This window comes from Hetaerina americana, unplaced genomic scaffold (genome assembly GCF_022747635.1).
Source record: "Hetaerina americana unplaced genomic scaffold, ioHetAmer1.1.p SCAF_10, whole genome shotgun sequence".
Taxonomy (NCBI): Eukaryota; Metazoa; Arthropoda; class Insecta; order Odonata; family Calopterygidae; genus Hetaerina; species Hetaerina americana.
Genome location: NW_027286070.1, coordinates 35,152,320 through 35,166,554, shown reverse-complemented (window position 1 = coordinate 35,166,554; position 14,235 = coordinate 35,152,320). Strand labels below are relative to the sequence as shown.

Here is a 14,235-nt window from a genome sequence, read left to right as displayed (position 1 = left end):
TTCAAATAAAAGTATTGTAACACATAACGATGAGCAATTTTCTCTATTTTCACAAATTCACTGAAAACGATCAATATTGATGGCTGCCAAACAAATACTACGTAACGTAGCTTCTTCCAACTTGAAACATATGCTTTTTATATCGCATACTTTCTAATACAGTGATATTTTTCAAACAAATACCACCATCTCCCGGTCAGGCCGGGTACTTCTGGGCCTACCCATGAGTTTTCAGAAAAAGTTTACCATAACAGTTGTATATTCAAAGCATATTTACCTTAACGCTGTGCTTACCTGAGAAAATTTAAGTCTCCTCGGCACATTTTTCACTTTAACCCCTAAAAGTTAGTTAAAGTTTTAAATAAATTTGGATAGTCTAATAGTTAAAATTGGTTAACCTTCTAAATTCATAAGGTAACCAATACCCCAAAGGTAATTTAACGTTCGCAATAACAAATAAGACCAAAATAGTCAGCAGATAACGATGATTGATGAGCAAAATTTGCGACTCCTTACCTAGGGTTAGGTGATGGAGATTCTTGTTTTAAAAAGATAGAATTCTTTTTGAAAGAAGGAATGCAATATTAGATGCCATGTACAGAGGCGACAAAATGCATTTAAAATCGTGATAAAAAGTTTATAAACATTTTTCATTTTTTCCCAAACAGAGTAGTTTCAACCATCTGAATGTCATCGAAAAAGAAAAATAGTTAACATTAATTTTATGGATTTTGGTGAAATATTACTGGAAAAGAACAAATTTTCCCAAAACCCCAAAAACACATTAACCGAGATTTCAAATTTCAGGAATGTTCATTTAATCTCCGTGTACAAATAATATTTTATTGCATGCATACATGGACATAATTCATTCTAATATTTTAACTAACACAGCACCATAAAACTTTGCATTCTTCAGCTTTTAGAAATATTTAACTTTCTCCTGAAGCATGTGTCTCTAATAAAGAATTATTCCAATTATGATTAAGGAAGTTTTCACTGTAGTATTTCTATTGATTATTACATTTAAATTAAGCTTTAACCCACTTAATTATTTATTTACTTTTTACACAATAAGAGGGTTTGGCAGTAGAGTTTCAACATAGTTTTAAAAAGTAGGTGCACAGCAATGCGGTACGAATCAAGACTCTTTGGGTAGTTAGGTTGATCCATTACCAAACAAATTTTGTGTGCTGAATCCAAGACTAAATCCTTCGGTGGTCAAAGTCCCTGTAATAAGCATAAATGAAAAAATTTAAATACGAGTATCTAGACACTTTTTAACCACAAAAAAATTAAATTCACAAGCATACTACCCCATTCAATATATACCACATTCTTAGGAGAGAATATACGTGGCAATATTTAATCCTATTAACTTATTTTTTAAATGCATGCTCTAACCATGCTATTATCATGTAGAATATGGCTTGAGACAAATCTAAAAGTATTTATAAAGAAAAGAACTTAACTTGATGATGATGCGAAAACGACGCGATAGATGTTCGGGTGCGATAACTGAATTGTTAGCATATTGCATAGAAATAAGTATTTATTGGGAAATGCCATTCAATAAATCAGTGCAAAGCGTTAAAAGCCAGGAAAATTTAACCAAACAAGTGTGATTTCCAGCAAATAATGTCATCACGAAATTAGTATACTATACATAAAAATCGCCTATGCAGCATAGAAGCAGAAAAAGGATACGAAAATTATATCTTAGGAGAGAAATTTTAATAAGGTTTCCCTCTCATAAGAGAGAAGAGTAAGTCACTTGATATTTATTTAGTAATCAGGGCGTGCTCCTTATTTCTTATGGCTGATACAGGCTGCAGAACTTCCCTTAGCCAACTACTTAGGCCACCTAATAGTCGGTAGCATTTGGAGAAAGTATGACTGTGGCAAACGTCATAACTAACTGAAACTTTGTAAAATCGGATACTCGACAAACAACCCATTTCGAGAAAAATTAAGGTAACAGTGACGAGCAAAAGCAAAAATCATTACATTAGCTCCTTTTACAGTAAAGACTGATAATCGGATCCAGACGTTAATCTTAATAATCAAGGTTGCCATTTTGAAAATGAATAAAAGGAATGATTTGATCGCTTACATTTGCTGACATACACATTTTGTGAATTATTCACACCCGATTTAGGTAAATACAGAATAATTTACGACCCCAATATTTAATACAAACAGTCCTAATCGGTTTTAAAACCAAGGAAAATCCTTGTAATAGTAGTACAATTGTCACGAATGTCGAGGGGAAAATAATATTTTGATGTCACCTTGCTTGATAGAGCAGCAAAGAATGAATGCGCAACACCAGCTCGCCGATACCTTGATGGAAAGTATCGTCCTATTATGAATTTCAAGTCCACATATAAGGAAGTAATGGGATTTATTTATTTAGAAATAATCCGTAAAAAAAACTTTTTGGCCTCAGTTGACGAATACATCCGTTCAGTTTACTCGGGGTGGAAACTATTTTCAGCAATTCATTCATCCGAATCCTATTACCCCTTACTGTTTGCTAGGTCTCAGCAATTTCCGGCGACGAAAATTTTCTAGGATTACTCCTATTGTTCCATCTTACTTTTGGTTTGTAGAGAGTCCTAATGCTGGGGTAAACAGTGATAGAATCATAGACAAGGTCTTACGAGGACCTCCGGGAATGACATGCTGCATGAATTTTGTTAATCTCAAAATAAGATGATCAATTTATTGATGTAGGAATTCAAGAACTTTTTTAAATATTTGATAATTGCTAATCTGAAATAAATAAAAGCATATAATATCGAAAAACATACTATATCCCTTTCCCTCTCAATGGATGACCATCGGTATCCCACCAAAACAGCCGCTTTCCTAAATAATCTCATGCTCAGAAACACCATTCTTCCATTTGCCCTTCCAGTCAACCCCTTTGATAACTGCTTCTTCGTAGCAATAGTCGAAAGACTCCCACAATCCAGGAGTATCATAGAGGCAGGAACCCGCGAGATGACACTCACATGGCTATTCCCCGTGTATGAATTGCCCATGTTCTCCTCCTCTCACTCTACCCCTTCCTCTTTTACCTCCTCCATTCTATGTCTTCACATTTTACTCACGCTTTCCATTAGGTTGTTTCCGACGCATTAGTGCCTCACCTTGGTTCATTATTTACCCTTATATTTTCTTCACCCTAACTCCTTGGTCAAGTCCTTTCGTTTCTTTCTTCGTTCAAATTTATGTAAATTCTCAAGTAATCCACGGCTTTCTTAATCCTCTTTTAAATTAGCGTCTCTATTGTTTAGTTTGTCGCTTTTGTCATTCTTTAATTAAAGTATCCCAGTCTGTCTTTTACTGTGCTTATTCCTTTGTGCCCAGAATTTTATCAATCGATTACTCGTATTTCTCCCTCTTCCTTACATTTCACTTTCGTCACCTTTCACCCCTCTTGAATACGACGGTACATTTCGAAGCACTAAATCATTATCCGACTCTGCGTCCACTCGCGGAAAACTGTATAATTGATGGCGCTGTTCCTACATCTGAAACATAATATAATCAAAACGATATCTTCTGTGTCTTTTGACAGTTTCCAATTTTATCAATATATGCATATTTTCTGCCCGCAGCCATTTTTGGTACCTTAATTCCCCACCTGTACTTTGGTCCACAACTAAATTTGAATCTCTCATCACTAACCCACAAAATGTCCGTATTAGCTCGTCTAGATGATATTATGCAGGCCACTTCTTCCTCCCTATGACTATGTGCATATCGGCACATGCATCTGAATCGCAATCAAGTTTGTTGTATCGGACAAACTCTATTTAGAGAAATTAATCGCTCATCGCTATATCGCATCGCGAAGTGGGGAATTAAAAATTGGCCAGAAATCTTTACATGTTAATTGTGCTCGATTTTTCACGCATTAAAAAAATTGATAGCTCTTATTCCTTATATCAGTAAGTCTATGTTAAAATCTTTCTCAATTAAGTGATCAGCGAGAATATGACACGTCAAGTAAAGATTGAAATGGCCGGAATGGCAGGGCTAAAACTAGTGCTATGCTCGATTTCTTCAAAATAATTCAACCGAATATTTTTTTTCGTTTGAAGTGAAGCAAATGACTCGCCATTCATTTTGTAAAAACGGGTTGAGCTTGTCAATCAGCCTAACTGGGCTTTCAATTTACTTATTTCGTTCGCTGACGCTCGGATATCTGACGTAAATTCACACAATTTTGCATGCATATTTAAAAAATGCGCCTTTCGTGCCAGACAACTATAACCAGATAATGTCATGACCATGACAAATAATTTACCTGCAGTGACATCGAAGATAATCAATGAATTACATTATTTCACGCCACTTGGAAATATAGTGATGGTTAATATGCGCCCATCCAAAACCTAGCAGCAGGATATCATTCATAATAATTACTTGATGATGAATTATTTTGAAAATTATGGTTTAGCATATTATCAGTTTCTAGAATTGCTATAATCTCGATAATTATCATAACTATCTCAATTCATGATGATGTTCATTAGGAAAATTTTAAGGAAGCAGCCTATTTTTCACCGCATGAAATTTCATTGAAAGGTAGGTGCTACATCAATTGATTAGCTTATAACTAATTTTCCTCTACAGGTTCTCATTTTAACTGAGCAACCTGTTTACCTCATGTTGATTGATTTTTTGTTAGACTTAAAATAATAAAATCTTTAGTAAAAAAAAGCTAAACTGCATTTTACCAGGCCAATAATATGTCCACTTGGTACTTTCACGATCATTTTCAGACCAGCCCGAAAAAATTATCCATTATTTTAACAATACCTGGAGTCTCTCTTGCTGTTTCAGTGGCATTTGACATCGTGACCCAAAAAAATATGAAAGCACGGGAGTTAAGGAGAATTTTGACATGCTGCTCCACTAGCTTAGCATCGAGTGCATGCATACTTTCGGCTTTCTATTATTTACTTCCGGGTTTATGCCATTTAGTCACGTGGCTGTTGGGGAGGGGGCGGGGAAGGTATCTGACCCTGGCACAGTGTTTATTCCAGTTTTATGAATAAATTTTTTATTTTCCGGAGTTGATCAATGGTTCTGCGACGGTCTTCACGAATGAGGGCTTTGATTTTGTCGACGTTTTTGTCAGTTCTTGATGTTGAACGGCGGCCTGAACGGGGTTGGTCTCCAATTGACATTTCACCATTTTTAAAACGTGTAAACCCCTCGTAGACTCTGGTTTTGCTTAGAGCAGCTTCCCCTTAAGCAGTCTTGAGCATTACAATAGTTTCCGCGGCCGGTTTCCCCAACAGGAAACAAAATTTCACTGCAGCGCGTTGCTCTTGATAATCCGCCATCACGTCGAAATGGAAAAAGCTGTTTCACTGAAACAGCTCTTACGGACGGACCGATCCAGTCACAGCGACGGCGCTGCGCATACTGACCCAGGTGGCGTGAGCCTGACGTACGACCGGCCGAACAAAGCCCCCCCCCCCCTCCCCGCCGCGGCCCAATTTCCGTTACTTTTGGGTCCCCCCTCGTATGATATGCGATCGGAATTTCATAATGCGAAAATACTAGTACTGGATTTGTTATTGTGATTGAAATTTTACGTTGAGCAATGAGCAAAAGGTACAACATGTTTTTATTATTTATTTTAGCACCCTGCAAGCCACTGCAAAGGTCTGTAGCAGGGGGTGAATACACACCAGACTGATTTTCACCCGAATATGACCATACTGCCGTCGGACAATGCTACTCTGATCCCTTATCGTTCGTGGAAAAAATGGCATCTTAAATCGATCTGTTCTACACTCAATCTCTATAATTTTATTGATATTATCTCCCCTACCAAGGTACGAAGGGGGTAATAATACGTTTCCAACATTAATGCAAACGAGATGTCCTTCCAATTTATGCAAAACATTTATTCTGTAATTTAACCATCGCTCCATGAGTGATTCCCAGGCTAGCTGCTCTAATATTTTAGATTCACTACTAAGTTCATCAAAACGTTTTACTAATCTAGCTACTGTACGTTGCACGTGATCCAATTTGGCAGTCAATCCAACTTTGTGATGATACCATATACTTGCAGCATATTAATGAGGCCTAACCAGCGAAAGGTAGTATTTTTCTTTGACTTTTTCATCACATTTACCTATTACTCTTCTAATAAATGATAATTTTATGTTAGCTTGTCCACATATTCCCCGAATGTGTTTCACCCAGGATAGGTCAAGAGTGAGGGTAACGCCAGAACAGCAAACATTGGGAACACCAAAATGGAATGTGTTGACTCAATTAAATATCTAGGCGTTACCCTCACTCACTATCTCTTCTGGGAACAATTTTTCATCTTGGTGTGACATAGCCTTTGACATCGTATTGCCTTTCTATCATCCGCGTTGTACCCACTAGGTTCTGTGTTATCTTTTATTAATTTTAATGGGAATGAACTTGACTGTTGAGCGCGTGATCTCAAGGAAGTGATCCCACGTATCCTAAATATTTTCGTGATTATTATCTTTCTTAAAACTAGCAAATTGATTTTGTAGCATGCACTTTAGGCCATTGTAGTCCCCTTCTTTAAGCAAGTAAATTTTCCTTTTAGGTTTCTTATTTCGGACCCTATACAGCGAAAACTTAGCATTTACTGCCCTGTGGTCACTAATTCCTTTTATAGTTTCTATATTTAAGGCTTTTTAAGGAATATTTGTTGCTAACAAATCCAGAATATTATCCCCCCTAAATGGCGAAGTGAAAAGTTATTTCAATGAGTTCAACGTAAAAGAATTCAATAGCGATTCACAGATATCTTTGTCTTAACAGCCCGTTTTAAAACTACTACTACTACCAGTATATGTGCTCCAGTCAATAGACGGCACTTAGAAATCCCCACCGATTATGATGTCGCGACCATTGTGTTAGGATAAGTAACCTTTGATTTGCTGATCTAATTCTAGTTCCTATTTATGAATTGAAGTAATCTGCTATGCAAATGTATCTTAGAGTATTGTTAGCTTTTGCATCTCCAGCGTTTGCTATGCAATTTTTAAATTTAAACCCACTCTTTACACTTTATACAGCTGCTTGACAATTTACAAGAATGGGTATGAATTCACATAATATGATTTTATTTTCCCTAGGCATTTGTTATTACCAAAATCAAAATTATTCCCTTAGGTATTTAATGTACTTTTCTAAACGTCTTCCACACTAAAATATTTATTTATTCATTTTTCCCAAATTCTATGTCATGCTCTATCTTTTGGTCATTTGTGAATACCATTTCATTATTACTTTGTCGTTGCCTTTCTAACAAGAAACTAATAACTTGTGCATTTACTCTATGCTTCTGGAGGCTGTGCATATAGCATGCTCGTAGTACTCTTTCTTGTCTTCTCTAATATCCTAGTTCCTAATGTTGTATTATATGACCATTACCTAAGCAATGCAAGAATTAAGTTCTACTAAGTACATGTACCACTATTTATTTCATAAATCTAACTGCCTTTAGTGGAGCTAACAGCAATTACATAAAGGCTTCAATTTATGGCATTTGCTACTCATTTAATCTAAGAAAATTTTTCTCTTTCGTCAAAAACCTATCCTGTCTAGTAGAATACCAATTTCAAGTTAAATAAAGGTGCTGATTTAAACTGATTATTGTTTTCACAATACACCTTAATTATATTTACTCTATGTAGAAAAAAATGCTCACTATTTCACTCATGTAGCCAACTTCTACCATAAAGGGGAATAAAAAAATTTTGAAAATATATGAAAGATAAAAAAGCTGAAATGAAAATCATGTTTTTCTTGTGGATGCAAATTAAATGTAATGTAGGTGAAAGCTTTAGAACTAGTAGTTGACTGTTTTTTTTATTTTTCTCAATTAGTATTATAAACTATCATAGTTTTAAGAACTGATGAAAACTATCATAGTTTCAGGTCTTCGTTTTTGAAGTTAGGCTTAGATTAAGGGAGAATAACAGCTACCAGGATCCAATTCCATATACAAAAATATTCACACACCTAAATACTCAATGCAGCAAAATTCAACCAGTGTCATTCAACATGCGCTTATAAGAAGCAATAATTGAAGCAAAAGGAATCAGCATGAAAAGAATTAGGGTGCGAGATGCATAAATTAGCATGCAATGCTTCGCAGATGACATCAGAGTTTTAGCAGAGAATGAAGAAGACCTGCAAGTATCATAAATTGTATGAATATAATATGAAAATTAACAACACAAAATGGGTATTTAAATCAATAAATATACAAACTAACTATGAGACACAACATTGAGCGCAGATGATATACTGTGATTTTTCCAGGCCAGATTTATGAAAAATATTTGAGACAGAAAAGGATCAAAATATTTTGAATGTTGACCCTTTATAGAAAGAAAATGGAATTGTTTTTTTGAAAAATTAGCAGCTTTATCAACGTTCACTCATAGTAGAATGCCAGAACTTTATCACCACTGTGGTCATTTCCAATTATTCCCTCATGCACAATGACATATCCACTTCCATCTAACACATTGTTAATTCCAGAGTTTTAAAAAGACATTTGGATAGTCTCACATTTGACTTGCTGCCAAAACGTTTTCAACAAATCACCACCACAAAAAATCAACAGCAATTTCGTTCTTCCCATCCGTCTGACATCATGAGTCGATGCCTTATTACCTTACTTTTGTACGCAAATGGCAGTTTTGGTGATATTGTACTATTAGTATGTACGTACAGACCATTTCTCTTCATGGATCTCTTGTACCATGATATTTCATAAAAATCACCAATAGAAATACCTATCGCTGATTTTCCGACTTCATGTAAAATCATTTTGGTTGAAACAGTAATCCTCTTCTTCCTGTTAATTATTATCCAGTTATTAACATTTTCCTCAAGCTTTGAACATCCAGAAGCACATGAACAAAGTTTTATTACTCTTGAGTTTGTCAGGAGAGATAAAAATGTATTAGCAGACCAGCAACAAGTAGTCAAACTTTCTACCCATTGCATTACCATATCCCTCAGGAGTATAGATACATTATTAGGAAATCTTTCAGTAAAGGTAGGTTTCGGATGGACACAACTACCAAATAAATAACTCTCCTAACAAAACAAAATCCAACATCCTACTCTACAAATAAAGTCCCTCCTCATCTCAAAATATTCCCGTCCTCCCTTCATTCTACCCAACATTCCTATCCTGTTCCTTCCCTTTCCTTGTTTGCCTAACATTCTCCCCTCTATTACAGTCTTCATCATCCCACTGCCGATCAATATGCCCCTCATCCATTTTTCCTGCCTCAACATATAGGATTTCCCCCAACAAACCCCTCTCTTCGCCCACTATACCAAGTACTTCTTCATTTGTTTTCATTTTGGTCCGTTTCACCTTCTCTAACCTTCTCCACACCCACATTTCAAAAGCCTCCAATCTACGTCTATCCTCCTGCTTCAATGACCATGTTTCCGCACCGTACATAGCTACGCTCCATATCAAAGTTTTTACGAGTCTTTTCTAAACAGACTTACTCAACATCCCCGTCATTAACTCCCTCCTCCTTGTGAAGGCCTCTTTGCCTAGCACAATTCTTCTCCTTACGTCCTTACTACTTTGACCGTGTTAGTCCAAAACACTACCGAGATACGTAAACTGTTCTACCTGCTCTAGTTTTTGCCTCCCTATTTTAATGTTAAGCTTAGCCTTTTTCTTTCTGGATAATTGTATAACCTTTGTTTCATTAATATTGATTTTCATCCCATATCTGTCACACTGAATTTCCAATTCATTCAGCAATGCATGTAACCCCTTGGCTGACCCACAAACTAAAGTTTGGTCATCAGCAAACCTAACTGATTTTACGATTTCCCTGTCAACTTTCATTCCTACCACCAGTTCTTCCCATGCCTCTTTAATCATTACCTCCACATATATGTTGAACAGCAACGGTGATAATGGGCAACCCTGCCTTACACATCTTCATAATGCTAACCATCCAGACTCCATTCCTCACTTGCACCTGAGCGGTCTGAGACATGTACAGGTTGCAAAATAGTCATCTGTCCCTCCAATCTGTTCCAATTTTCCACAATATATGCATTACTTTTTCCCAATCCATGCCATCAAATGCCTTTCTGAAATCTAGGAAACATGCAAATACGACCTGATTGTATTCTATATTCTTCTCGATTATTGATCTCTTTACAGCAATGGTATCACGCATGAATCTCCCCTTCCTGAACCTATACTGATTATCTCCTAAGTAACCATTTGCCCTGCTCTCCACCCTTTACATGATGTAGCCTTCACCTTTTTTGGAATAGGTACTGACTCTGATCTCACAAAACCTTTCAGCCAGATTCCTTTCTCCAAGACTCAATGCAAAAAAATCATCCACAATTCAAAAATTTCCTTGAAGAATTAAAGCACGAAGAACCTATTAATTTCTTTTGCATTTTTTGATGGTTTTCTAGCTACAACATATTAAATCGATTTTTAGATTTGTTTGATCAGATAACTGTATTTCTAAAAGGAAAGGAACCAACCTATTCAGAATTAGATGATGACGAGTGGTTGCAAGACAATGTTTTTGACTGATGTCATGGAACATTTGAAAACACTGAATTTACAATTGAAGGGTAAAGATAAAATAATAACTGACCTCTCACACTGTGTATTTAGTTTTCAAAATAAATTACTTTCAAATAACTTTTTCAAAAGGACATTAAATAATAAAACATTTTGGCATTTTCCTCGAATTAAAAAATGTTCCAATATTAAACAAGAAAAACTCAACGAATATATAAAAAAGCAAGAGGGAATATTGACGGGATTCCAAAATAGATTTCAAGACCTGAAATATTTTAAATAGTCTCTTGATTTTTTTCCTGAATCCATTTGAAATAAACATAATTAAAAGTGAGTTTCCCACTCACTAATTATGACCCAAAAAGCATCTGGAGAATTAGAATTAATAGAGATGCAAGAAGATCAAGCTCTAGAACTGAAATATAAGTCGACGCCAATTACTGAATTTTGGAAATTTGAACCAGAATCACAGTATCCTGAATTAAAAAAGGCTGCTTGCCGAATTATTTCAATATTTGGAACAACGTACTTATGTGAATCATTTCATTCCACTATAAAATTTGTGAAATCCAAACACCGATCAGTATTAACTAACCAGTATCTGAAAGAATTACTGAGAAGTGGTCACCAACTATCCACCAAATTTTAAAGAATTATCAAGAGAAGTAAAATAAATGTGTTTAATTTTTAATATTTAAATTCAACACGCATAATTTGTACTTTTATTTATATGTTTTCAACAGATATAATTTCTTTAAAGATGTTTTAATACCTTTTTGCATACATTTAAATACGTATTTAATTGCGGCTCGCAAAAAATTTCAAATTTTGAAAAATGGCTCGGACTATCAAGAAGCTTGGCCACCCCTGATCTAGATCATACTCTCTTTCTATGTCTAAGCTGGTTGGCCTAAGTTCTTAACCATACAGTTCTATATATTACTTTCATCTCCCTTGGATCTTTTCCACTTTAACTATTATTTTACCTGACGTATCTTTAACTGTGAACTTTGACCACAGATTTTCCCTTCTCACTTCCAGATAGTTTTACAATCTTTTTGTACAGTGCACCAATCTGCAAACTTTCCATATCCTCCCACTTTCTTTTCCACCATGCCTATTTTACTCTATCTGTTACCCATCTCAGTTTATTGTTTAACTCATTGTACTTCCTCCAACCTCTGAATTTACATTCTTCCAGTTCCTTCCTTCATCTATTTTTCTAATCATTTCATCCTGCAATCCTTGGTTGTCTTGTCCTTTTTCTATTAACAATTCCTATAGTTACTTTTGCAACTTTCGATTTCCCTTTTTGATGTATTCCTATTTTTTCCTCAGCAGTACTCAGCTCCTTTCCCTCACTCATGATTTTCTCTACAGCCAGCTGATAGCCCTTCCTTGTCAATCTAGTTAATGCTTCTTCATTCTATTTCCCAACCCACCACCCCTGAATTATCTTTTTGAATCAGACAATACACTTCACGACTACTAAATTGAGATCAGAGTCCATATCCACTCCCAGGAAACTGTGAATTGATCACACTGTTCCTAAAAATGTACTTAACCATAATATAATCTAACTGATACCTTTTTGAGTCACCTGGCATTTTCCATGTATACCTACACCTTTTCTAGTATCTGAACCAATTATTGGGGATGATTAATCCCCATCTCCAGCAGAACTCAAATTTCTTTCCCCCCATGGCCATTCCTTATACTTCAGTTGTAATCCCTGACCTCATCACCTTCCTTTGTCTACCATCAATTTCCAATTCCCACATTATATTATTTATATAGGCAAATTTTTATACCGTTATGTAAGTGTCACTATTTACAGCACGGCATGACTTAGGGCTAATTACATTATTTAAATAACCCTGGTAAATAGAACTAAAACATTTTTCTGAAGTCATGGAGGAGGCATTAAATACCTTTTTAAGAATGAAATCGGCAACAACTTACTTTAGAAAAATGAAGAGTTCACATCCCTCTAGATTAATATGAGAACAATAGGGATCAAATTGCTCACTATGTTCCTATTTACAAACAGGATTTCCATAATGATAAAATTTGTCCAGCCATTCTAGCAGAATACAGGAAAAATTTCGTTGATATGAAACGTGCCACATGCATGCTTTATTTCTCCATGAAACAGAAAAAATTGTGAGCTATCAAAAAGTTACTACCTGACAGGGCTATGATTTATACATTCGCAAAGGAACTGTCTGACATAAGTATTTCAGTGCTTTCTTTGGTTATTCTGACTGAATTTTAAGAATGTAATGCTCATGAATAATAATAGACATGAATGTTGAGCTTTACACAGAAGTAGATACTAGTTGGTTCAAGAAGAAATGGAAAGCACCACAATAACAGAACAAGCATTCAAAATGATAAATGGAAACGAATATGAAATCAAGAACAACATCAAACAAAAAATGATTTTTACTAAAAATATATCACAAGCACTACACATATATCCACCATAAGGCAAAATATTTTCTCCAAAAAAGTTTGTAATATAACTATACACCAAGAATAAAAATTAAGATGATGCAGTCAAAAAACTGACAGACACTAAATAATACCAGATAAAATTAAATTAACCAATAATAATGAACCCAGGGTGAAATGCAGCATCCCCATTCCTAAACAAAGCAGTATGATGAGTAAAATGAAATATTAAGAACTGAACTACGTATGAAAACTATACAGATCTTCCATTACAATTTTGGGTATATTGTTCCTTGGAAAAATTAGGAAGATAGTGAATGACTAAAAGCGATGAATAATTTTGGCTAAGTTGACAACATTCCTTCATATAAAATACATTTATATATAAAACCTACTCAACATCAGAGTATGAAGATATGGGCACTTTCATCACATTAGATTGTATCACATCATTATCAATACTGCTTTCTTATAGCATAGTCCTGTATAACACGCAAGGCAAATGTAATTTTGGTTCTTGGAATGCTAAGTAAACCCCATGATCTATAATTTTATTAGCCTATCTAGGTAATCCAAATATTTACATTTGACATGTACAGCAGAATAAAAAAACCATTAACACAGTAATCAACCCGAAGGTCCATTTTTCAGGTTATGGTAGAGTTCACCCTATACAAAACCCTATACGACATGTAAAATTCACACATCAAGGTAGAGAGGACAGTCCTGACTATGGTTTCCCAGGAAGATCTGAAACCAGTTAAGTCACAAAGCATATTTGGAGCTGAGGCTGCCCAGAGAGGCATCCCTGGGAACCTGAACTCGGGCCCTCAGGTCAGTAGTCCAAAGCTCCCTGGCCCTGAACTGCCATGCTCCAATATAAGAGTATTTATAGTTTATTGGTAAAGAGAATAACAATATGTAATGCAAGACAAACCTAAAATTATGATAACCAAATAGAATTCTAATAAATAATAAACTATGTACATGTATCGTATAATTGGACTAAGAGTGAATCAAGTTACTTCAATTTCACTGGAGAAAACACCATACAAGAAGTACATAAACACCCACTGCACATTAATCAGCAAAAACAATCAGATGAATTCTGCATAAAAATTCAGGATAAGCTGAAGTCAATATAAATTGTTACATTGCTAAGTTGA

At 35.3% G+C, this 14,235-nt stretch overlaps 1 protein-coding gene across 1 annotated transcript in view; it reads right to left on the bottom strand.

Moving 5' to 3' along the window:
- Nucleotides 1–1,085: 1,085 nt before the first annotated feature.
- Nucleotides 1,086–14,235, bottom strand: part of LOC139698538 (protein artemis-like) — a 50,177-nt gene continuing 37,027 nt past the window's right edge. Inside the window, exon 11 of the mRNA XM_071597391.1 lies at nucleotides 1,086–1,230. Within this exon, the coding sequence (XP_071453492.1) occupies nucleotides 1,222–1,230 (9 nt within the window). The 3' untranslated portion in view covers nucleotides 1,086–1,221. The remainder of the gene's footprint in view (nucleotides 1,231–14,235) is intronic.